The sequence below is a fragment of the Vigna umbellata genome, chromosome 1, assembly GCF_029865625.1.
Source record: "Vigna umbellata cultivar VRB3 chromosome 1, Vumbellata_1.0, whole genome shotgun sequence".
Classification (NCBI taxonomy): Eukaryota; Viridiplantae; Streptophyta; class Magnoliopsida; order Fabales; family Fabaceae; genus Vigna; species Vigna umbellata.
Window position 1 is genome coordinate 14,739,850 of NC_142165.1, and position 25,023 is coordinate 14,764,872.

Genomic DNA, 25,023 nt, shown 5'->3' on the forward strand with positions numbered 1-25,023 from the left:
TTTTATTTTTATTTTTACTTTATAATTTTTACTTTCTATTTTTCATTTTGTGTAATTATATTATGAGAATAATATCTACATAAACGTTTAAACTAAATTATAGAAATAGTAATTATATTTGCACTAGGGTTTAATATAAAATAAAAGTAATATTTACCTAAGTATTTTAGATGAAACAATAGTATTATTTACATAAGTATTAAATATAAAACAATAAAGTAATAATAATATTTACATACGCACTTAAAATAAAATTACAAAAAATAATAACATTGTTATTTATATAATCATTTTTAAAGAAAAATATAAAATAGAAAATATTTTTTTTTTATAATTTATAGTAACTGCTGAAAACATTAAAAAAAATTTATAATTTTATAATTAATTTTTTTTATTTAAGTAAAACAATATTCATAACAATAAAATACTAACAAATCAAACATTTTATTTAATTATTTATATACAAAGATGTTATTAATAAACTCTAAAGCCATTTTTTATAATTTTTTTTGTAATTTTATCTTTTTATTTGTCTTTTATTTCTATGATTTTATTGCATATATTTACTGTTTACAAACAAGCCCAAGGGAAGAAAGGGACCAAACAGAAAAGAGAGAAAGAATAGGGTGGCGGCAATCCAGGCAAAAAAGGTGCATGGATGAAATATAGGGGTGTATGATCCCACAGCCCAAATCCCTTTCGATTGCGTGATCTTCAACTATGTGGTGGTTTGGTTCTTCAATTTGAGATACATTGAAACACATTTCAAAATGAACTAATCCATAACTCATGCATATACTAATTCCATAGTTCAGGACATACCTCTTGAAGCTCCCTTTAATCCTCCCCTTTCTGCTCAGACTCTTCTCTTCTAGATTCCTTTTCTTCCCCTTTCCTCTATCTTCTGTTTCCTTTCTGCTTTCCTTTCTCTATAGCTCCTTCCCTTTTTGTCTTTTTTCTACCACCTCCTGCTATGAAACCAAATGAATCTTGGAAAATAAAAGGCAATGCAATGAATTAAAAATTCACTTGAAAGTAGAGAATAAACCAGAATATTAGTAAGAACAAAAAACGTGTGCACTATGTATGTATTTGTACATGCCAATTTGGTAAAAAAATGAAATGCAATTAAATTGGACAATGAAATGTTAATGTGAAACAGTATCGAAATAGCATCCAAACTAGATTAAAGAACCTAAACTAACGAAAACAATAGCATAACCTAAACTACACATGGTATGATTCAATGATGCACAAAACTACAAAACATGCATAATACAGTTGAAGAAACCTAAATGCTAATCATATGGAACAAATGATACAAGAACCTGTAAAACAAAACTACAAAGCAAGAATAGGACATTACGTAAAAGAACAAAATCAAATGAAAAGAGAGTAGAAAAATTATTATCTAAGCTAAAACAAATCTAAAATCTATTTAGCAAATACAAAAATCAAGGAACAAGCTAAAAACATAAGCAGAAACCGAATTCAGAGGTAAATGTGCACTGATTTCAATGAAAAAGTCCCAAATGCTCTTCAGGAAGACATCTTGTGAAAGTTGAGACCCACTTTGGAATATTCTTGGTCATGTTTCAGAACCTGAATTGGCAATTCTCACTTATTCATCCAACCAATGCACACAACACCTAACTCAAAAATTTTCTTTCACTCATAGTTAAACAGCAGAATATTACCAAGAACAGAATCCAAGAACCTACCAAAACAGAATTTATCATGTATAATTCGAACCTATAAAGAGCAGAATCTAAGAATCATTCCTAATTTCAATTCATCCAGAAATCAGAAAAGAAAGCAGCATATTAGACTAAGATTCAGAACCTAATCTATACAAATTACAACTGTTAAAAGGATTTTTTGTCGCGCATAAAGTTAACAACCTTAGTCCCCACTAACACTAATGTAGTATAGGAGCAACCACGGTTAATTAAATTTTTAAATGTAGAGTTAATTCCTATATTATTTATTTACTAATTAACTACTAATACAGGGTGGGAAAATAAAAGAATGAAATTAAAAAGAAAAGAAACTAAAACTAGAATCCGATTGAAGAAAAAAAGAAATGAAAAAATGTAAAATAAAAGAATGTATTATAATAGAATATAAAACCTAAATTAAAATGATGAATGAATGTGTAATGGTTTAATGCAAGAATGCTGTGTATTTATATGTATCTACAAGTAAAATAAGATGCAATGTAAATGAAGGAATAAATGGAACCTTTTAATCCTAAAACAGAACCTATGAATGCTATTTAATTCTAGTTTCTTAAATGCTCGTGTAAAATATATATGACATAATACACTAATGCAATTAAAATGGACTTATTACTACTTATGTACACCTAAAACATAACCTACAACTATATGTACCATGATTAACTATGTAAAAAGAAACAAGGAGTTAAATCTGGAAATTGAAACTAAAGAAGCCTAAAAATCCTATTCTATATTCACGTTCTGGATAGTTGACAATCAAAACAAGATATCAAATAAATTAAATTAATGAAAAAGGAATTTGAGTAACACAAAAATCTAAACTAAAATTATGATAATCACCAATTCACAGAACTGAAAGAAATGGAATGTGAATATAGGAAAAGAATAAAAATTCAGTGATGTAAAACATGCAACAGGAACTAAAAATTGAAATACAAGAATCACAAACTAAAATGAAGATCAATTCAACAACAAACACCTAAAACTAATAAGCAAACAATGAATCATTGATTAAAATCAGAAATCAGAATTGGAATTGCAAAGATTGGTGTAAAGAGTGTTCAATTACATTTCAGGAAGACATTATGTGAAAATATGCCCACTTTGGAGTTTTTAAGTCCATTTTCAGAACTTTAAATGAGTAAAGTCCACTCAATTCACCAAATCACAGCAAGTTCAATTCGAATTCATGCTTTTAATCAATATCAGAGGCAAAATCCTATTCTAAAGGCAATCAAACCTATTCTGAAAGTCTAATGCACATTCATAATGAAAACCAAAATATCAAAAGCAATCAAATGCAATTAAACGAATTGAAATCACTCTTAACCTAAAGAAAGCATTGATATTGAATGAAATCAAAAGTAAATTTTAAATTTTAAATAAATAAAGTTGTCAAATATTCTTTTCTTATATTCGCTCTAACACACGGATTCAACCAGAATTCACGCACACTTTTTTATTCTACTGCAGGGGTCAACAAAATCTTGACATGCAAATTCAATTCAAGGTAACATGCAAATTCAATACAACTAAACATGCAAATTCAAATTCCTACTAACACGTGGAAGGCATGTGTGTAAGTAAAAAATGCAAAACATAATTTCTATCATCTTTTTTCATGCATGTTTGTAGTTTGTTGGGATGAGAATATGGTTTTGTGAGTTTGAACTTTTTTTTTCTTGATTTATGTTCCTTTCACTTTATATTTATATTTTTAATATTTTAAAATTTCTTAAGTTTAAATTAGAAATGTTTTAATTAAAATTAAAAATATAAAAAATAAATTAATTTTAATATTTAGATGGAGTGGTTTGATGTATAAATTTAAAAAGAAAAATTAATATACTATATATATATATATATATATATATATATAAGTTCAAATTAAACTTAATTATTAATTTAGTCCTATTTTAAAATTGAGCAGCATTACTATATTCTAAAAAAATAAAAATTAATTAAGTCAAAATTTAAATATAAAGATTGAATTAAATTTAAGAGACTAAAATTTACCATTATTAAGAAACAATAATTGAATTACTTTTTTTTGTCCATAGTCATATAATCAATCACATAATGATAAATTAGATTATCAAAAAACATTTTTAATCTCAATTAAAGTCCTTAACAATTTTTAAAAATTTGAACTTAATTTATGGTTGACAATATATGAAAGGTACATGTATAGTTTCTAACTCAAAATTTGACAACAATATTTCTCAAGAAATGGTAGTTTTTGTATTCAGGGTCTTTTTGTTTTATAGGCTATATTTTATTGTGGTTATTGACGTCATCTTTGATTTTGTTAAATATTTTGCTTTGTTAATCTTTAATTTGATGATATTTGTTATAAAAATCAATAATAAAAAATAAAGAGCATATCTTATGGATTAATGATATATTTCCTTTTATATATGAGATATTATATTTGGGTTAGTGAATGGAAAATAGTTTTTTTTATAACATTTTTTAAATATTTTTTTTAAAAATAAATTCAAATTTATCACTAAAATAATGACACGTATAAAAAATTGTTATAAAAAGTGGTTAAGATATCCTTTAACGAAAGAGCGACTACGAAATCAAATATCTTGGCGCTGTCTTCTATATTGAACACACTCTCAATTTCGCAGATTTGCGTTCCATTTTCCTTTCTTCTTTTGTGATGTTTCTCCACAAATTGGTATCTGTTTTGCTAAGGCCGACTTCTTTGTTCTCTGTTTCACCAAGGCCGACATGCTTCGCAATGGCCGCAACGCTCCTCCAATCACCGACGTTTCCTTATTCACCATTCCCCATCAAGGTGCATCTGTTCAAATTTTTTTGTTTAAGCGTTTCTTATTGAAATAAAAATATTATTGAAATAATAGATTGCTTTAGGCTCGTTGAAAAATTTGATCCTTGATCCTTCAAAAAATTTGATCCTTCAAATGATTATGATTTATTTTTTCTATTTTATAATTTAGTTTTGACCCTTAACACTTTGATACGGCGTGTTATTTTCGATGCATGGCACTGAAGTGATGTTCTCCTATTTATATTTTTTATGTTTCTGTATCTTTTCTATTTGAAAAATCTGTATACAAATCAATGTTAGGTTTACAGTTCGCTTTAAGGAATCACACTATGTGTAACCCCAGTACCTTCAAATTCTTGTTGAAACACTTTTGATTTGTACATGTTATTTTGACACTGCTTACGTACATAATATTTTAATAGAGGATAGACCCTTACACAAATAAACTCTTTTATCTTTTTGCAAATAAATGTATCTCTTTTCTATTTTTTTTTTTCTTGTTTTCAAAGGCTAACTTGTGAATGAATGACCTCAGAATATTCAATGTTGGAGGAAGAAACCTAACTCTATCAATGGACCTTATAATAGACACAACAATTCAAACTATGTAAGTGGTGGTCAAAATTTCTATTCTTCTGTTACGGAGCCAGATTACATCAAACCATATGATATTTGCTTTCGTGGAAGAAGGAATCGTGGTTCGGTGGGAGCTACTTTACATGGAGAAAACAAGGAAAGTAGAATTCTTAAGAAGAAACCGACAAATGGGTCGGTGTTGAGACCTGGTATGGTACTCTTGAAAAAATTCTTAAGTCATGATGAACAGGTACTTCATTTTTAACTTACTTCAGACTGTATTGTAATTCCTTATAAAATGCTTCACTTGACATCAACTAATAGGGCAAGCAGAAGCATATTTTGAAAGTAGCTAATTGTGTATAAGAATATGATACATAGCATGCAATCAATTTTCTCTATTCTTTATTGTTGGATTGTGGCATAATGCATTTCATGGTTTGCCCCATTTATCCATAGTTTTGCACACTTTACTGCCATCAGCTGAAAACTTATTCTAATACTTTTAGGTCGAAATAGTGAAAGTTTGTCGTGAACTTGGCGTTGGTCTTGGAGGATTCTATCTACCACTAAATCCAAATGGAACTCCAATGCAATTGAGGATGATGTGTCTTGGTAGGAATTGGAATCCTGTGACCCATAAATATGGAAAGATGCGACCATTTGATCGTACCATTCCTCCTAGTATTCCCAATAACTTCAGTGAACTAGTTACTAGAGCAATCCAAGAAGCTCAGTCTTTGACTAAAAAGAAATACAGAGCATGTAATGAGAAGGAAGTTCTTCCCTCTATGACTCCTGATATTTGCATAGTCAATTTTTATACAAATAGTGGAAAGCTTGGTCTTCATCAAGTTAGCTCCTAAACTTCCTAAACTTTGTATTTTCATTTTCATTATCAGAACTGAAGAAAATATATGGCTATTATTGGTTATTCTAGTCAATATAGTAATTGTTTTAGTCTGTATTATTGTCTTATTGTTCTATTTTCAGATTTCCATATACTAAAGCATTGCTTAGTATGTTATATTTTTGGTATTCATGATTTGCATTTATCAAACTCATGTTTTTGTGCGAAATATATGTCATACATTTTCTATGTTAGTCACTTTATATTCTAAGATATGGACAAGCTCTCTCAAGCATCTAACTCGAAATTGCTTGATGCAGGATCGTGATGAAAGCAAAGAAAGTCTTAGAAAAGGGTTGCCTGTTGTGTCCTTCTCTGTTGGTGATTCTGCATATTTTCTTTATGGGGATGAGAGAAATGCAAAGAAGGCAAATAGTGTAGCTCTAAATTCTGGAGATGTGCTGATATTTGGTGGTAAATCACGACATGTTTTTCATGGTGTGCCAGCAATTTTCCCAAATTCAGCTCCAAAGGAATTGATGAAAGATTCTTGTCTTTCTCCTGGTCGACTCAATCTTACATTCAGACAATTTTAATGCACTTTGATATATGTAATGCAAATAATTGCTAGTTATGTTCTTATAGACATGTTTTTTGGACTCACTAGTTATCATTGCCTAAGTGTAATGTTACAGTGCTAGCATGAATCTTTACATTCAAGAACAAAGGTATGTGAACGAGAGAGGTGAAACCCATTCTTTCTTTTGACCTTAATTCATTTAAATGTTATAATGATGAGTCTTGATATTTCTCTAAAACCCCAAACCATTAATTAGATTAACGTGTTTTGTTGTTTAAACATCCGTATTAGTATTTGAGCAATATTTTTGGCATAGTAAAAGAAAATGAATGTGTCGATTTTATATTGATTTTTTTTATTTCAAATATATACATATATTAAATCAATGTTTTTCTATCGTATAAAACAAATAAGTGTTACTTTGAGTGATCCATATAATAATAATTTACAACTTCATTGTCACTTAAGTGACTAAGTGATAAACACAAATCTCATACCTATTAAATATAATTATAATAGGTATACTAAGTTTAAACGACTAGTTAAACTTCAAATGTTATTTATATATATTATACTTTAGACTTTTATAATTATATATATCATGATTTTCTAACCCCGTGTACATATCTATATAATCATACTTATAAAAATCTATTTACCAAACTTAATTACATAACTAATTTCCAAATTTAAATTTCTAAATTGTTAATACCTCCTAGTTAGAATCTAAAGAAGACAAAAAGAAAAAGAGAAGTTGATTTTTTATTTTTAAAAAAAGAAAAAAAAACTATATACTCACTATAATAAAACATTTATTGGAACTGTCTTGATATATTAGCAGACATCCGACCATAAACATATTTTGAACACAATAACTCACTAATGAGTAAAAGGAGTTTAAATAATATAGAAACGTTTTTATTGAAATAAAAAGTATACTATTATAATTTTTTATAAACTTTTAATTTTCTTAAGAGTTTTTAATAGTTCATCCGTGTATAAGATTTTAGCGTTAATATTTTTTTAGAACTAATTTGTTTATAAAGTAAGAGAGAAATCGTATAGAGATGATATTTATTCAATCAAATCGTAAATCATAAATTGATAAAGAAAAAGAAGCACGACGTTTTGGTTTAAAAAGACATTGATTTGAAAAAAAGTTCACTTTAATATTATAATATTCAATTATATTTCCATATTAAACTTTCTTGATGTAAATGACTCAAGGGAACGGTATCATATATGCATTTTAAAAGAAGCGTTTGAAATAGAGCAAAACCATCATCATAATAATATATTTTTGTATTTAATCAAGGAAAAAATAAAGAAAGAATCTGATTACAAAATAAATAATATTTTTTTTTTCATTTCCTTTTACTTTTTCTTGAATTTAAGTTTCACTTTTCTTTTTCCACCATCTTTTAGCTTTTTACCACTCCAAAGGCATATAAATTTTACTCCATTATTTATTTAAAGTATAAAAATTGTTTCTGAGGGCAGCATGAAATCGAAACACAAAGTGTATCATTCTTGTTATCAAGTTGATATTTATATTTTCAATTCATATTTATAGTTTAACAAGTTCTATACAAAAGAAATCAATTCACAACCAGCCATGTGAGCTAACAAAGGATTATGATGAAAAAAAAAGGAAAAATGGAAAAGGGTAATATTTGGTCTCCTTTTTTGCATAATATTTGTATATGTTTTGTTTGAGGGTTTTGTGATTAATTTTGAAACTTTGAGGACCCTAAGAAAGTTTAGAAAAGAGAAGTGTATGAGAAAGGTAAGAAAAGTTGGGAAACAGCATTGTCTCACGTTGTCTTCTGGTCTGGTCTAAAATTCTTTTAACCATTTACATCTTTTGCATGCTTTCAACTTTTTTCTTTTTCACTATTATTATTATTTCAAATTATATTATCAATCAATAAAAATTATTATTGATATACCAACCACTTTCACAAATTTGGCATGCTTATTTTTTTTAATAATTATTTGTTCTCTTGTTGGATTTGGAAACTAATATCTTGAAAAACATTCTTCTCATGAGTATAATTTGGTTGAAGATTAATCTTCGCTTGAAATTTTGACTGAATTTTTTTTTATTTATTTCGTGATAATTGAATACAATCGATGAGAAAAGAATATGTTATGAATATAATATTAGAAAAAGATTCCAAATATAGAATTAAAGATGATATTTTTTGTAGAAAGTGAGTGAGGGTGTGTGAGATTGAGTAGTAGAGTGTGTGGCATAAGAAATATCTTCATTCACCAAATAGGAGGAAGATTTTGGAATGTAGAGATTCTAAAAACTAGGTTTTGGGAGGAAACATTTCAAAAAACGAAATTTCAATATCTGCATTATTACCTATTGCTGTCTTGCAATTACTCGTCGGCAAAAAATAATTAAAAAAATTACAAATAAACCAATCCTAGCCCGTATTAGAGTCAAAAAATTGTTAAAAAAAAGTCAAAATATTATTATCCTAACAAATATCATCGAATGGTTTGTTAATGAATTATTAATAAACTAACTGATTTTAATGTTTTACATTAGCTTGAATTTAAAATATAAGTTTCATTGATTTCATATATTAAAAGTTAGATTCTTTGTTAGTGATTATCTTGGTATAAAAAGTAAAAAGCAACTTTCTAATCCTCTCATTAGTTTATGGATAGGTTTAATGTTTCAATAGGTCCCTATTTTTGTTCAGAATTTGAAGTAGGTCCCTTTATTTTTTGGCATCTCAATTGGGTCCTTATTTTTGTTAATTTGATGCAAATAAATCCTTTCCGTTAATTTCATCAAACGGCGTTAATGAATGTGTGACGTGACCTGAGGACAGTATTGACACGTGTAAGGCCACGTCACACATTCATTAACGTCGTTTGATGAAATTGACGGAAAGGATTTATTTGCATCAAATTAACAAAAATAAGGACCCAATTGAGACGCCAAAAAATAAAGGGACCTATTTCAAATTCTGAACAAAAATAGGGACCTATTGAGACATTAAACCTTTATGGATATCTTTGTCCATCACACAGTATTTTGCTGCTTTTGATAAATTATTGTTATTTTCCATCTTTTGCGTTTTTATTTTTGTATATCAACGTGGCTTGAAAAAGGTTTATCTTCAAAACAAAACGAGTTGAAGTTGAGAGCGATGTGCACGTTATGCTGGTGGCTCTACTAAGATAGAAAAAGATTATTTGAGACTAAAAATAACCATTTGATAACAAAATTTTACATTTATATGATACTATCATTTATGTTTATGTTGAATTAGGATGAGCATACTGCTTATATGCTATTTTTGTCTTTGTGGAAGGTTTGCTTCTCTCTCAATTTTGGTAATCGATTCGTATATAGAGGGTGACTTACAAAATATACTCCGACGCAAGTCAAAAGTTTTTTTTGGAGGTCTAAAGCAATGCGATTATCTAAACCTAAAACATTACCTTGCACCCACTTATATACTATGAATTGAGTCAGAATAGACATTAATGGGTGGTTCGATAACAGGTGAAACAATGTGTCCAACAAATAACGATAGGCTCCAAACCATGGCTCTGATACCATGTTAAAAAATGGACTTTAAGCCTAACTCAACTCCACAAAATGGCTTGTTAAGTAAGGTTTGCACCCACTTATATACTATGAATTGGCCTTATCTCTAATCAATGTATGATTCCCAACAACCTATTTATAAAGTTAATAAGAATTTGACCAATTAATTTACCTTTTAATGATCATTAATACAATCATCAATAGTCGGTACCACATTGATTGTGCTTTATTTCTGTTCAACTGTTGTCATCACCAAATGACTTCTAAGTCATTTTACACCCGATCATTCGGTCCATTGGACTTGGTATGCTGTCGTGTCTTGTTGGACGGGTCTACCCTATGGTAACAATTTCTTATTTTTAATTTTTTGGCATAATACCCAATTTTGTCCCCACTTTGGTTCGGAAATCTCAAGTTAGTCCCTTTATAGAAAAGTGAGTTTAATGGATCCTTACTTGTAATTAATTGACTCTAATGAGTCCCTTCCGTTAAATAGAAGGAAAATGATATTAATCAATCCCAGAAAACATATCATTGTTATTAACATCTTCTCCCTTTTTTGACATTCCCTAACACATTTCTCCAGACTATTAATCTTCCTCCTTTGCCTTGCAATAGTACCAACAGTATCATCTACGCAATCTTCACTAAGCCATTTAAAGAAATTGCATCCTTGAAGTTCTTCATTTCTTGTCCGCTTGTAGTTAGGGCAGCCCCAGAATTGTTTCCCCTCGTTCTTAATTGTTTTTGCCACTCTCAACACAGCAGCTTCCCCACAGTGGCATATTTGGCTTCCAACCAATCCTCTGGATGAACCACCGTGATAGCTCCCCCATGAGCAAGACGAACAACCGTGATTCGAAGACATTGCGAACCCCAAACAGCGAACCCGAAAGAACGAACCCCAAACAGAGACAACCACTGACAACGAAGAAGAAGTCGCCAACCGCGAACCACCACTGCTCCGGAAGCGACAACGATCACTGCCTGCCTCTGTCTTCTTTCTCGGACATGCCCTAGTCTCGAACAAATGAGCCCCAAATCCTTTATCCCCAATTTTTAATAGGCATAATACCCAATTTGAAAATGGGGAACCCTAACACCACGTAAGCACTATGTCAATTGCGTATTGACACCTCACCAAAGACAACTGCCACATCATCAGTCCACTAACTCTGTTTCCTTCTATTTAATGGAAGGGACTCATTAGAGTCAATTAATTACAAGTAAGGATCCATTAAACTCACTTTTCTATAAAGGGACTAACTTGAGATTTCCGAACCAAAGTGGGGACAAAATTGGGTATTATGCCTAATTTTTTTCTTCTAAAAATACAAAAAATTATTTTTTATATTTATTTTATTTTTATATTATGTGTTAAATGAAGAACAGCGTAGGCCAGCATTCGTAAAAGTTGAATTGATTTTGCGGAAAAACAGGTTCTGAGAAGACTGATTTTGTTTGTTCTGAGAAGACTTAATGAGACAGGTCAAGTAAAGAATTGCTTAGTGTTTTCTTTGGCAACGAAAAAGACCGTGTCAAATTAGTAGGGTAAGTTCAGAAACACAACGTTTGAATTTTCAATATTTATAAACGTTGTTCGGTGAAAGAAACTACTATGTCCCTTCTTCACTCTGTGACATCCTAGTCAATACTCTTTTGTAATGTCTTTTATTTGATATTGAAATAAAAAATATATGTATTTTTTGGCAATGAATATTTAATAACATCATATTTCTTTCTGATTTTTAGTTTCTATAAAATAATAAAAAACTTTTTTTATATATTGTAGAAAGTCTTTAAAACAGCAGAAAAAATAGATATTTCTGACAGCAGATACTTCAGTGTGATTACAAGACACGACAGTTGTATTTTATAATACCATAATTTATGTAATTAACGAAGAGAAAGTCATATTCAATTCTATTTTTATTATTTGTGAACATTGTAAGCAATCATCGGATTACTGCCAAAGATTACTATAATAAACATGAGAAAATTCGTGGAAAAAATCGTTGTTAGTTTAAACTTTATACAAAACCTTTTTTTTTCATAAAAGCTACGTTGAAGATAAATTAGATGATGATTAGAACTGAACATTTTTTCATAAGAATCTTTCAAGGTACACCACTCGTTTGACACGCGTCAGATTATTGTTTTATTTCAACTAAAATATACTTTATTATTTGAGTATATTAAAAAATTCTTCCCACGAGTACTCATTTCATTCAACCTTGCTTTTTGATCTATGTACCATTTTGAATTCAATTCGCCCTCAATTCAAAACAACTATTAACTTGTAATATGTTAGAATTAAACATGAAAATAAGTTTAATTATGTTTAAAAGGGAAAATTTTGTTCAATTTCCTATATATCTTAAAAGAGAAAAAAAATAATTAAACTGGATTTATGTGTGTTATTAGTATATTATAATTTTACCTATAAAAGAATTTGAGATTGAACAGATTCCATTGGATTCAAGTTGAATGTCTAAACCTAAACAATGTTTATTCTGGGAAGAAACATTATTGAAGTTAATCAGTAAACATTCATTAAATAGCTTCCTTCTGACATTACACATTGAAACACAATACAGATAACAGAACATACAACAAACTTTGTCCAAAAAACAGAGCTTTGTCCAAAAAACAGAGCACACAACATAGTCTGATAGAACCATGCAGAGAAGGGCATGTTTGATTGTTACAAGCAAAAATATGTGCGGCCAGAAGCAAAAAAAAAAACTTTGAAACCTATGACACTCTATTATGTTAGTTAAAGTCATTAATCCAAAAGAAGATCAACTCTGAGATTAGCTATTTAATTAACAACAGTCACCAGCGAATTCTGATAAGAAAAATAGAAACCATCCATGGCTCGTAGCTCCAAGTTATTGGAAGAGAACGTTGCTTTCATCCTTTTAATAAAATCGTCACATTTTCTGTTTAACTCTTCATTGTCATCCACTGCAAGCTCGTCTTCTTCAATGATGGCAAGGGCCTTTTCCTCCTCTTGCATTTCCGACGATGATGATACCACATTTTCTTGTTCTACAATGAACAAAATAGTTTCTTTTTCTTGTGGGGATTCGGTTTCCTCGCCTGAAATTGGTCCTGTAACAGCAATGTCTGATTCATTCGAGTCTGGGAGGATGTTTTTCTCTGTGTGAGCAACTGCTTCAACTGCTTCAACTACTGCAGGGTGTTCTGTACTGTGATGAGTGGTTGGTGGTGAAGAGGAAGAAACGAGACCAGAGTTCATGGCTATTATAGCAAGAAGGCCATTGCAGAGAAGGAACATGTAGCTCTTTTCGACCATGTAGCTGAAGAACTGCATGAGGAATGGCTTCACTGATTGAAGGAACAGAGGAAGTGAAGAGAATAAAACACAGAACAGAGAAAAACAGAGCAGAAACTGGATTGAAGTCTTCATTTTGTTGATGAATTTGTGGGATAGTGAGTGATTATGATTAAGTTTGGAGTTTGGATGCTTCAAATGATCCATGTGTTCTGATATTGACTCTATCACAAGTGATGTTGTGAGTAAGTGTAAGGTATTGTGAAAGGATATATATACACATGAATATCCTTAGAGTATTTAAGAAGTTACATAGAAGAAACTTATCTGAGAATCTTCTTTATAATTTACATCTTATCTATTTTATTAACCTAACTTTTTGTTATTGCTTTTTTTTATCATATCAATCTTTTGTCTTACTTTTTCTCTTTCTTTCCATAACAACAAAATAATAAAAATAAAATAATTATCTATCCTAAAAAAATCATTTCCTCATGTAATGTGGATTAACTTAGCATTGGAAAATAATAATAAGATTTTTAAAACTTTTCTCAATTGTTTTTTAAATCTATTTTCTCCCTTTCTTTTAATAAAATTTAAGGTTCTTAGCTAAAAAAATGTCTAAATATTTTTAATCCAACATTTTTACATAAATAAAAAAAGAAAACCAAATACCCTTGTATAATAATTTGTATAACACCTAAAAATGCTATTTTAACAGTAAAAAGTAATATGGTAGATAAATATTTTATATCTTATTTATCAATATCAATCTCAAAGATGTTTTTTTTATATTTAAAATGATATGAAAGCACGACTAATCATCAACAGAATAATCTCATTCTTATTAGATGTAAAATTAGTCTTTTTATATAATAAGGTAGAATTTGTAAAACGACCCAAAGTCAGTCAACGGTTGTTTTTAATCGTAAATGACATATATTAATCAAACGTGTTACGTCACCGTTGGATGTACCTTAACAGTTATCGTACGAATTTTATATTTCGTGTATTAATAATAGAAACTTCTGATTGATGTAGACATTCAAAGGCATCTTTTTTTCAAATCAACGAGCCAATTATGTCACGCGTTTTGAAGGAGACAGATTGTTTTCACACAACAACCACAAAAATTACTTAATGTAATTTTTGTTTTCACATATGAATTTGAATGTTAAATTGTTTAATGTAATGTCAACAATTATGTAAATAAATTATTACCTGAATAAGATGGTTGTTAATATGCACTATAATAATAGTTTAAGTATGTAAATGTTTTATTTTCATTTAATTTGGTTAGTGGATTTTGGATTTGCATATATTGTTTTATAAGGTAGGTTAGAAAATTTCAACGCGTGAGAAAATTCTACGCAACTACTATGTAATAATTAAACTTAAAGTTCTACTTTCCTCCAATTTCTCCATTATTTTATTCAAGATCACATTTTCAGATGCTTTTTACTTCGTAATTTTACTTTACGGACTTATCGGAGATTTTTCGTTATTTAGTTTGTGTTTGTTTTGGAAGTGAATTTAAAAGAAGAAAAAAAACTTGATAATTTTATTTTATCTATATATATATATATATTACGGAAAAGATTGTGAGATTTGAAGTCAAATGAAATGAAAATTTATGAAAAGAAAGCCAATTATTAAAACAAATAATTAATTGATAAAATAAGTAAAATTATTGTACCGTACGGTCCTCCTGATTGAACGATTCTCCCAAGACAGATCGAACGGTTGTCCCAAGGCCGTCCACCCAGGTCACCATCAGGACTGAGCGTCGAAGCAAACGTTGTCCTTAGACCGACCATACATAGAACGAGCGATCTTCCAAAGGTAGCCCATCCGGGTCGACCATCAAAACCGAGCGTCCAAGCTAACCGATCAGCAGAACCAAGTGGTCGCCCACCCGGGTTGACGTCTCTGGCCGACCACCCCTTCTGACCGGCCATCCCAACCGACCCAGGTCGACTACACGGTTAAACATTAATGACTGAATAAAGCCCTTAATGAAGATTAAGGTATGATTGGGCCGTTATCAGGCCCATGAAAGGTAAAAGCTCATTACAATCCGTATAAATAAAGGTTTCAGGTATGATTTCTCGATAGATGGCTTACGATGAAATATATACACGCATTACAGATCGCTCTGTCATATTACTGACTTGATCGTCGGAGTGCTTTTGACAGGTATCCGACCACCCGACTTAGAGAACGAGGAGAGAGAACGAATACTACAACCAGGACTTGAAGACGAGAGAGCCCGTTCGATCCTTCCCAGCGTGTCCAGCCCTCAGCAAAGAGGTAATCGTCCGGTTTTTGCCAGCTTCTAGTGTCCCCTAGAGACGAAGTCGCTCGGTCTGCTTCGGCTCGTGGGATTCAACAATGTCCGCCCGGTCTTCGACAAACTCACGTGTTTTAGCAGGGTCATCCAAATCTGGCCGAAACAATCATCATTTCATTCTTATATGTAAAAATGTAATTTAAGTTAAGCTGTAAATAATGTAAATTGTATTACAATGAAATATGAGTGATTATTTATTATAGTATAATAAGTAGTGAGTAATTATTTAAACTAAAAATAATAATTAATATTGATAAGAATGTATTAAATTAGAATATAATTTTTAGAAATTAAGATGAAATAAAAAATTTACGATTAATTTAAATAAAATTAAGTAATAATTTTACATGACATTGTAATTTGGACATTATGACAAATCCTTTTAAACCTAAATTCCACCACTATTCAATGCTTAAATTTATTTATGGAAGGACAAAGTTGACGTTTCAAAAATTATGGAGCTTCGGATTGAAATTATAGAAGTGTAAGAAGAAAGGTCCATTTTCAACAGTGGGATAGTTATTGCTTATATACTTCACTTATTTTTAATTTTTATTTAAATACTTTTATAAGAATTTATCTCCTGTTTAATTTTTTTAATAAAAATATCCATAAAACCATTCTCATATTTATAATATATTTTAATTAGAATTAGTCTTTTTTTTTAAACTTTTGTTAAATTTAGTCTTTGTGAAATATATTGATTTAGTTCTTTTAACTAAATTTTATTAAGTTTATTTAACGCTTTAAACATATTTCTCAGTAATATTAACCAAAATGTGATAAATCGTATAAACAATTCCAATGTTATTACAAAAAACGTTTAAAACATTAAATAAATTTAATAAAATTTATTTTAAAAAACTAAATTCATATATTTTTAAAGTTTGAAGATTAAATTAAATCAAAATTTTAAAAATAAACTAATTCTAATCTTAACTAAAATTTTAACAATGAAAAACATATTTAAAATAGTAATAGAAAGTATTCACTTTACATTTCTATGTCAATTCAGAATAATAAAAACTAAAAATATCATAAAAAAAGAATATACTTTTTTTCATCTTCCAATCATCGCCAGTGTGGAAAACTTCAGTGAGAAATATAAAAAAAAAATTAACATTGTGAGTACGTATTTAACTCTCAAATTTCAATATTATCTACCAAAAACAATAAATAATTCTTAATTTATAGAAGATAAAATTTTCATTAAATATTAAAAGTTTTATTTCAACTAAAGAAAAGATGATTTATAATATATAAAAATAGTATAAATTTCATTTAAATTGATTTGATAAAATTGAATTAGATTTAAATTTTACTTTTTAATAAAAAGTTGTAAATAAATACTCTGAACAAATTAAGGGTTATTAAAATTTAATAAAAATAAATATGAATTAAAATTAAATTATGACTAATTGTGAAGTAATTATTTAAAAAATTGAAGTTCAATTATTATTTTTAATTTATTTAAATAATTAACTACAAGACGTGCAATTTTTTTTAACATTCTAATTTTAAAAGAAATATATGAAAATTTGAAAATACACATTAAATTCACATATACACTATAAAACAAAAATGTAACTAATTCATGGCCCATAGATTTAAGTAAATCGTCCACTTGAATATCATTAATAAAACATAAATTCTGATTCTACAAATATATAACCAACTAAAATTAAACAATATTTTCAAAGTAATTTCAGTTTTCCAAATAAAAAAAGTTCATGAAACAAAAATAAAATAACATGGTAAAATAAAACACATGTTTGCTTTAGATTGTCTTCGAATGTAAATTCTGTCATCAATCTTTTAATTGAAATTATGTACACCATAACAAAGATTTGAAGATCTGTCATTCATCTTCAAATTTGAAGTGCATCTATCGATCGAATTGTTTAAATAGACCAATGTTAATTGCAGATCAACATTTATAAGTTAATTATTATCAATAAGGAATTTCACAAAACTAGTTGCTACAAATCATTCTAAATAATTCTACATAATTGTAAATAATTGCTAATTTATTGTAACTTTAAATTCTACTTTAATAATTAAACTGTGGATTCAAAGAGATACTATCACATGTGGGTTAAACAAATAATAGTTATAAAATTACGTAAATTAAAAAAAGTAAAAAAAATATATATATTTCATTATATATTTTATACATAAAAGGATCTTGAATTAAGATGAGTGTGCCTAACCCAGCAATAGTTTGTGCACGAGTTCTTGAAGAAGCAGCCACTTTTTTGCAGAAGTTCAAAGTACCATTTCAAATACCTTAATCTTGAATTAAATTCAACAATTTTAAGATATCAAAGTACCATTTCAAATACCTTAATTTTGAACCCGTCCTAAATTGTCTATTCGAAAATGTATTTTACCACAATATTTAAAATGTAATAAAATAAATTACCTTGTGGTGCCTCACAAAATGTATCTTTATTAGGGCAAAGGGGTTCAGTTACAAGTGTATTGTACCGTTGTGTTTTTTTAATTTTACTTAAGAAATCAACATCAAATTTAAACTGTCTAACACACAACATTTAACAAAACTGCATAATACTAAGATATGGGTAACAGGAAATACCAATTTTATATCGCATAAAGCTCACGAAACAGACAAGATGAAATTTAAGAAGAACGCAGACAGAGTTCAGAACTAGCAACTTATGCTGGCAACAAAAAACTACAACAACATTAACCCTAACAACAAAATAAAAATCCAAAATGCAAACGACCAAAATAACCAGCAGCCATTTTTCACTCCTTCCTGCGCTTGTGTTGCTGATTCAGATCATTGTCCTTAATTTCCTCCAGAACCTTATCACCATAATCAGAAGGTTTTGAAACCTCGGCTGCATCCTCCAGACTTTCATCGTTATCATCATTATCATCATTTTCATCATTCTCGTCTGACTCCTCAGGGTTTTCTTCTTCAGGCTTCTTTCCCCATGATTCTATCAAAGTCATCATTTCCCTATTAACCTGCAATAAAATAACAGAAATGACAAAACAAAACTGAGATCAAACAAAAATAAAAATCTGGATCGGCTGAGTTAACAATTGCAGAATACTCCAACCTAAGAAGCACAATCACACAAATTCAAAATTAAAGTGAACTGAAGCATTTCAAAGTAAAGAACACAGAGAAATACAAATAAGGGTGGAATGCATGGTTGGTGCAAATATAAAACCAAATGGCATTTTCTAGTAGTACCTGCGGATTCTCAAGATAGTCAGCAATGTCATTACTACATGATGGGCATTTCTTAACATTCTTTTGTGCTCGCAAACTGCGACCACCTTCACGTGACCTTTCCCTCATCAAACTTTTTCCGGCAAAGGCACCCTCCAAACAGGCTTTGCAGAAGTTGTGACCACAAGGTGTAGTAATGGGGTACTGCATCACCTTGCGGCATATTCCGCAACGAAACCCTGAAAAAAAAAAAGATTTTACAGCTTCGGTTGACTACAATGGTGGCGATGGAGGCTATATTATTTTACCATGTCTGGGTATTATACCTTTCAGCAGCTTTTCTCTCTCAGACGCGATGTCCGGCTTCCGTTTAACTCTGACTGTTGAACCATCTCCAGACCTAGAGTCCATTGATTTCCTGCTTTCTGGGGGAGGCTTCTTCCACAACCAGCACTCCTTTTCTTCCTAGATTTCATCAAAAGAACTGAGTGAGATCATTCGAAATTAAAAAAAAAAAAAACTAGACACAGCAACAAATAGGTGTAAAAGAAAAGCACAGCACTTACATCATAATCCCACGATGGTTCGTCCTTCCTTTCTGTTATATCAATTGCATCAATTAACTCCTCGATCTCAGGTAGTGGGCGTGGAAGGTCTCCAGATTCATCACTGTACAATAAAAATGTCAGACACACTAGTCCACAGACAGATGCATGCAAAAGAAAGAACAAACGAACCTTGTCCACGGCGCTGGCTCATTGTCACACCTCACAAACAAATACCTACAAACCTTACAGCCCTGTCACATAAGAAAGCTTCTCCGTAAATATATAGGATGATTCATCAGAAGAAAACAAAAAACTTTTCCACTATGTCCTTCAATAAAATCAATGACTAAAATCCCAAGCATCTTACTTGAATTCCATCCTTGCGCCAGCATTTTTCTATTCTATAGACCCCATCATAACGCACCCCAGCTTCGGGTGCATAAGCAGAACGTTTTTCCTTATGCGACCTGGACCACAATAAGTTATAATTTAAGACCAATATGGCTCAACCCTAAGTTAATAAAAAAAATTACTCTATTTTAATTTAACATTTGTCTAGTTGATCGATAAAAAGGAACCTATTAAGAAAATATATATCATTACCGTTTAAATCACAACCAATTAATGCGAAATTTTGACAGAGTTTAATGTTTTGATAGCCATTTTTTTAAATTAATTAAATAAATAAATAATTGATAACATGTTAGTAATAAAAATTTATGAAACTTAATTAATAATATTAATTATAAATAAAATAATAATATATATAATTGTGAAAATATTATAGTCCACCTACTAATATACGATGTAATAAGGGAACATGTTACAATAAATGTGCTAAAAAGTGTATAATTAAGTTATAATGTATAATTAAAAAGCTGACCTTACAACACGAACAGGATAACCCATTCGGCAGCTTTGTCTCAAAGCTTCATTCATGTTTTCAAACTTCTGGTCAAAAGATTGAAGTTTGTTCGTGCGCTTGTTTCCACTCAGATCTCTTCCACCACTGCCAGTATAAAGGAACCATTCCCCATGATCCTCATCATCCACGTAACCACCAGAGAGCGCAACAGATTGGGCACCATAACTACTCTGTCCAGCGATACCAGCTACATGAGGTAAATGAGCGCCCCATTGCCGACATTCCATCCTGTCCTCCCACGTGTCACCAACCAAAACCCCGCGATTCCTCTTGGGATCGTTTTCAGCTGGAATAGGACCAAAATGGTCGGGTGGAACCGTAACAAAAATCTTACCAGAACAAGCATTAGCTTTTCCAGTTTTCTTCGCCCGATCAGTGGTAAAGGCAGTATCTGGGCGATCCTGATTGCGCACAAAGTGATGCACTCTAGGAGGCCCAGAAGACTGCCCAGTCCTCGCTGCCTTAGCCAATCGAATAGCCATAGCCAACTGAGAGTTAATTCTCGGCTGACTATACATCTTTGCAGGAATTGGAGTTCGACAATTCGCACAATTGTTCCTTCCCTGAGTGATACATTTCTCAAAGCACTTCAAGCAGAAATTATGCCCACACGGTGTCTTAATCATCAAACACAAAAAAAAACAATCACTCAGTAAATCTGATCTCACACATACATAACCAATAAAGAAACCAATCATCAAATCAACAAATTAAAAAAAGAAAAAAACATACCGTGACAGGCCTATCAGGCAGTTGCATGCAAATAGAGCAGTTGAAACTCCCGTCGAAGATATCGGAATTTTTGTCTTTAGACAGATCCGAGGTACCGGCGAGCACTTCTTGGCATTTTTTAGCCTTTTGTTTTTCGGAGAGCGACGTGTCTAACTGAATATCGCGGACGGCGAGGAGAATGCCGTCGGAGGGAGCGACGGGGACAGGATTGGAGAGGTCAGAGCAGTCAGGACACTCCCAGTGGGTGTCAGAATCGGAGACCGGAGGCTCGGTGAGGCAAGAAAGATGCCATGGAGTGGCGCAGGTCCGGCAAGTGAGGGTTTGGGAAGAAGGGGGTTTCTCCTTGCATCGCATGCAAACGCCGTCGGGGTCACAGGGAAGCTGCGCCATCTCTTCCTCAACAATGAAATGAACTCAACGACTGAGTAAACGAGTGTTTTCATTTTTTGTGGTTGTTTCCTTTTATAGAGAGAAAAAATGGAAAACCCGAATTCTAATTGGCGGAGCGAGGGAATCACCGTTTTGAATATTTACCATTTTCTAATTCTAAACCTAATTCTCTCCCTCTCTTCCTTTCGCCATTTCCCTCCTTTCCCTTTCCCCTTCCTTATCCACTGTTATTATTATCACTAATTATTCATTAATCACTAATTCCTCCTTCCTCGCACCCTTTCGCCTTCCCTTTCCTTCACTCATCAACTCTAATTATGTAATTACTCATTAATATTTAATACTAATCCTCTTTCGTTATTACTGTTTAAATACGTCTGTATTTAACTAAAGTAGTATTTTTGTTCTAAGGGTTTTGAATTATAAATATTTATTTCAATGTCAATTTGAGATTATTAACGTTTTTTTTGTTTTGTTTTAATGTCGCATTAAAACCTCTGATTGGTTTGATTCAATGTTGTAACGTTTTTATTAAATATTTCTTTTTCTTTTTTCTTTAGTTCTTTGTGTTTAATGGTTTGCTTGAAATGCTCCGAGTATATAGAGAGGGTATTTGATAGATTTTGGTCCTGTGCAATTTATGAGTGGGTTTAATTCATCATATGATGATATATTTAAAGGATTGTCTCTATTTTAAATGATTAAGAGGATTTGAATATTAAGCTTATAAATAAAAAAAAATTAACTATTCAAATTTCAATTTACAAAATCTATTGTCTTTTTACAAATATTTTATCTTTATTTGTTTTGTTTTTTTTATAGATTTCTAAAATATTTGTTTGTAAATAATAAAGTTTACTTTATTAATAATAGTAAAAAATAAAGCAAATTTGTTCTAATAGAATTTGTTTTAAACGAAGTTCTTATTTATTCATTTTCTTGATTTCGTTTTGAAAACTTTTACATAAATTAAGATTGTGATTTTTGCATAGATACCTTATAGAATAAAGATAAATCTATTACTTCGTTATCTCGAAGGTATCTTTGAATCCTTAATCAAAGTTTTTTATCTATAAGTTTAGCTTTCATATGTGATAGAAAAAGTTGAAAATTTGATTTTAAGTTTATATTGGAAAAATTACTTTAAAATCCTCAAGGTGGGAAAGTATTTAGTTTTAGGAAATATGAATATGCATTATTGTCCTCATGCCAATCTTAGATGACTTGGCCAATATTAATTAAGCTCCCTTAATATCAAATTAGTTGAGTTCAATTTTTTTATTAACTAATTATAACATGGATTATTAGGTTTTACTCACTAGGTGTTTTTTTATGGGCAGAATTGTTTTTTCTCAACATATACCATTATAATATGTAAAAAATTCTAAAATAGGTATAAAGTTAGCTTTTATTGCACTTAGTAGGTTCAGTAATAAGGTGATGTTTTCAAAGCATCAACTTGTTCTGTGATAGCTGAGAAATTGACCTGTCAAAGGTGAGTCAGATGGACTTTTTAATTATTAGAAAAAATTTAAAAGATTAATTTTCACTTATGTAATATGATTAAATATGTTTTAAGTGAAAATTATAAATAATTATTTACATATAAATAATAACAAGTATGTATGTGATTATTTATCTTGAATATATGTATAAAAGTATTGTATTTATAATAAAAAAATACTAGGATAAGCCTAAAATTCAAATAAATAATTATAACAAACTAGTTAACAAAAAATATAAAATATTTATATAAAATATGTAATAATAATCTAATACATCTAAAACCCTAAATTTGACTACAAATTATATGTATCAAGTTTGTACATATATAATTAATTATCAAACACATAAAAATTAAGTAAAAGTGTTTTTTTTTTTACTCGGGTGATAAAAATTGTTAATATTAAAAAGTGAACTTGAAGTCTAATTCAACTTAACAAAACTGACTTGTAAGGTAAGATTTGCACCCACTTATATATTCTAAATTGACCTCATCTCGAGTCGATATAGGACTTTTAACTGTTTATGTTTTGATAATGTAGGACTTCCAATAGTTAATGATTTGATAATAGGGCATAAAATAATATATATCAACCGACAAGACTTTCATGAGCAACACATTTGAGAGATTACTCTATATAATTGTCATTGAGAAATGTATTATTGACATTTGGTTGATAAAAAAATAATTGTTGAAGAATTACCTTGTAAACTAACCAAAACCATATTTTTTATAGGAGACAAAATATATATGGACAGATAAATAAAATACAGTCTAAAAGAAAAAACAATAGAAGAAGTCACGGACTAACAAGAGAGAGAAAAACCCTAAAATTTGAAGATTCTTCAATCAATACACCTGACACAAATCCTGACATAAGAGAAAGAGACAGTTATACAAATTTAATGATCTTATCAAAAGTACAAATAAAAAGTAATACAGACTAATTAAAATTAAATATAGATAAAATATTGATATATATATATATATATATATATATATATATATATAATTTTAAAAATCTAAAATTATTTTGAATTGTTAGAGGAAACTCAATGCCACTAAAACCTATGTCACTTGTGTGTAACGAGCTAATTTATTTTAATATTAAAGTCATTTATAATAATTATTAAAAACGTAAGTTGTTTTCAACATTGAAGAATGAGTGAAGTAAAAAATTTATAAATAAAAGTATTAAATTATTCAAACTTTATTTTGTAAAATTTATCATCTTTCTTGAAATATTTTCTCTTTACTTATTTATTTATTTTTTAAAGTTTACCTAAATTAAAAAGAAAATCATTTTAGAATATATAAATAAATACAAATCTAATCTTGTAAATGTTTATAAATTAATTAAGTAATTTCTTTAATATTTTTTTATAAATTTCTAAAGGATATGTTCGTAAATCAAACATACTTTTTCAGAATCACGATAAATTGAGTTTTGGATTTATAGTATACACAGGTGCTACTGTAGGTGTAAAGTTAGCTTTTTACTTGGCTTGTGAACTATCTTGTTAATGCGCCAAAATTTCTCTGTTCAGTTTGATGTTTTCAATGTGTTAGCCTGTTTTTCTTGTCCTGCCCATACTCTTTAAATTTACTCGTAAAAAATTAGGTTAAGATGGATTAACCCTTTACCTTCTTTTTATTGAAAAGTAAAAATATTAAATAATTAATGTTTGTTAAATTATATTATCTGGATATGCAAACACGACAATATTATTGTAGAATTGACACTTATAAATTAAATTTTAATCTTAATTATAATAGTTGTAAAGGTAATAATTATTCTCTCTCTCAAATTTTCATAATAATAAAAACAGGAAGAAAACAGAAATTAAATTACACGGACTGAAAAAACAAATTAAAAAAATATTAAACTTAAAAATGGTAAAAAAAAGAAGGTAATATTTATAAATGGCTTTAACGGTTAAAGAATATATCGA

The 25,023-nt window shown here is 29.6% G+C and overlaps 3 protein-coding genes across 5 annotated transcripts; 1 reads left to right on the plus strand and 2 right to left on the minus strand.

Annotated features, from left to right (window-relative positions):
• Positions 1-4,323: 4,323 nt before the first annotated feature.
• LOC124835190 (DNA N(6)-methyladenine demethylase ALKBH1C-like) lies at positions 4,324-6,731 on the plus strand. 3 transcript variants are annotated; one of them, XM_088104615.1, is made up of 5 exons: positions 4,324-4,545; positions 5,075-5,146; positions 5,230-5,365; positions 5,625-5,969; positions 6,286-6,731. In XM_088104615.1, the coding sequence occupies exons 2-5, from the start codon at positions 5,112-5,114 to the stop codon at positions 6,559-6,561; spliced, it is 792 nt and encodes a 263-aa protein (XP_087960741.1). In that variant the 5' UTR covers positions 4,324-4,545; positions 5,075-5,111; the 3' UTR covers positions 6,562-6,731. The 3 variants fall into 3 exon arrangements, with proteins under 3 accessions (XP_087960741.1, XP_047166044.1, XP_087960743.1); XM_047310088.2 differs by having other exon boundaries at positions 5,075-5,365; XM_088104617.1 differs by lacking the exon at positions 5,625-5,969 and having other exon boundaries at positions 5,075-5,365.
• Positions 6,732-12,668: 5,937 nt separating this feature from the next.
• On the minus strand, positions 12,669-13,667 carry LOC124835194 (uncharacterized). The gene has a single exon (XM_047310094.2). The coding sequence runs from the start codon at positions 13,622-13,624 to the stop codon at positions 12,941-12,943; it is 684 nt and encodes a 227-aa protein (XP_047166050.2). The 5' UTR covers positions 13,625-13,667; the 3' UTR covers positions 12,669-12,940.
• A 4,683-nt stretch (positions 13,668-18,350) lies between these two features.
• Positions 18,351-21,717, minus strand: LOC124835197 (E3 ubiquitin-protein ligase ORTHRUS 2-like). The gene is made up of 8 exons (XM_047310097.2): positions 21,178-21,717; positions 20,404-21,062; positions 19,888-19,987; positions 19,710-19,771; positions 19,539-19,641; positions 19,299-19,437; positions 18,994-19,211; positions 18,351-18,761 (listed from the first exon to the last, which is right to left on the minus strand). Exons 1-8 carry the CDS (start codon positions 21,565-21,567, stop codon positions 18,537-18,539), a joined length of 1,896 nt encoding a protein of 631 aa, XP_047166053.1. The 5' UTR covers positions 21,568-21,717; the 3' UTR covers positions 18,351-18,536.
• Between the last annotated feature and the right edge of the window lie 3,306 nt (positions 21,718-25,023).

Excerpts from the sequence above, each read along its gene's own strand:
- LOC124835190 (XM_047310088.2), top strand. The coding sequence starts at position 4,408 with ATGTTTCTCCACAAATTGGTATCTGTTTTGCTAAGGCCGACTTCTTTG. Across the intron at positions 4,546-5,074 it reads ATTCACCATTCCCCATCAAG|AATATTCAATGTTGGAGGAA; the intron begins GTGCATCTGTTC and ends GAATGACCTCAG. Across the intron at positions 5,970-6,285 it reads GAAAGCTTGGTCTTCATCAA|GATCGTGATGAAAGCAAAGA; the intron begins GTTAGCTCCTAA and ends TGCTTGATGCAG.
- LOC124835194 (XM_047310094.2), bottom strand. The coding sequence starts at position 13,624 with ATGGATCATTTGAAGCATCCAAACTCCAAACTTAATCATAATCACTCA.
- LOC124835197 (XM_047310097.2), bottom strand. The coding sequence starts at position 21,567 with ATGGCGCAGCTTCCCTGTGACCCCGACGGCGTTTGCATGCGATGCAAG. Across the intron at positions 21,063-21,177 it reads TGCCTGATAGGCCTGTCACG|ACACCGTGTGGGCATAATTT; the intron begins GTATGTTTTTTT and ends TTGATGATTAAG. Across the intron at positions 19,438-19,538 it reads AACCATCGTGGGATTATGAT|GAAGAAAAGGAGTGCTGGTT; the intron begins GTAAGTGCTGTG and ends GATGAAATCTAG.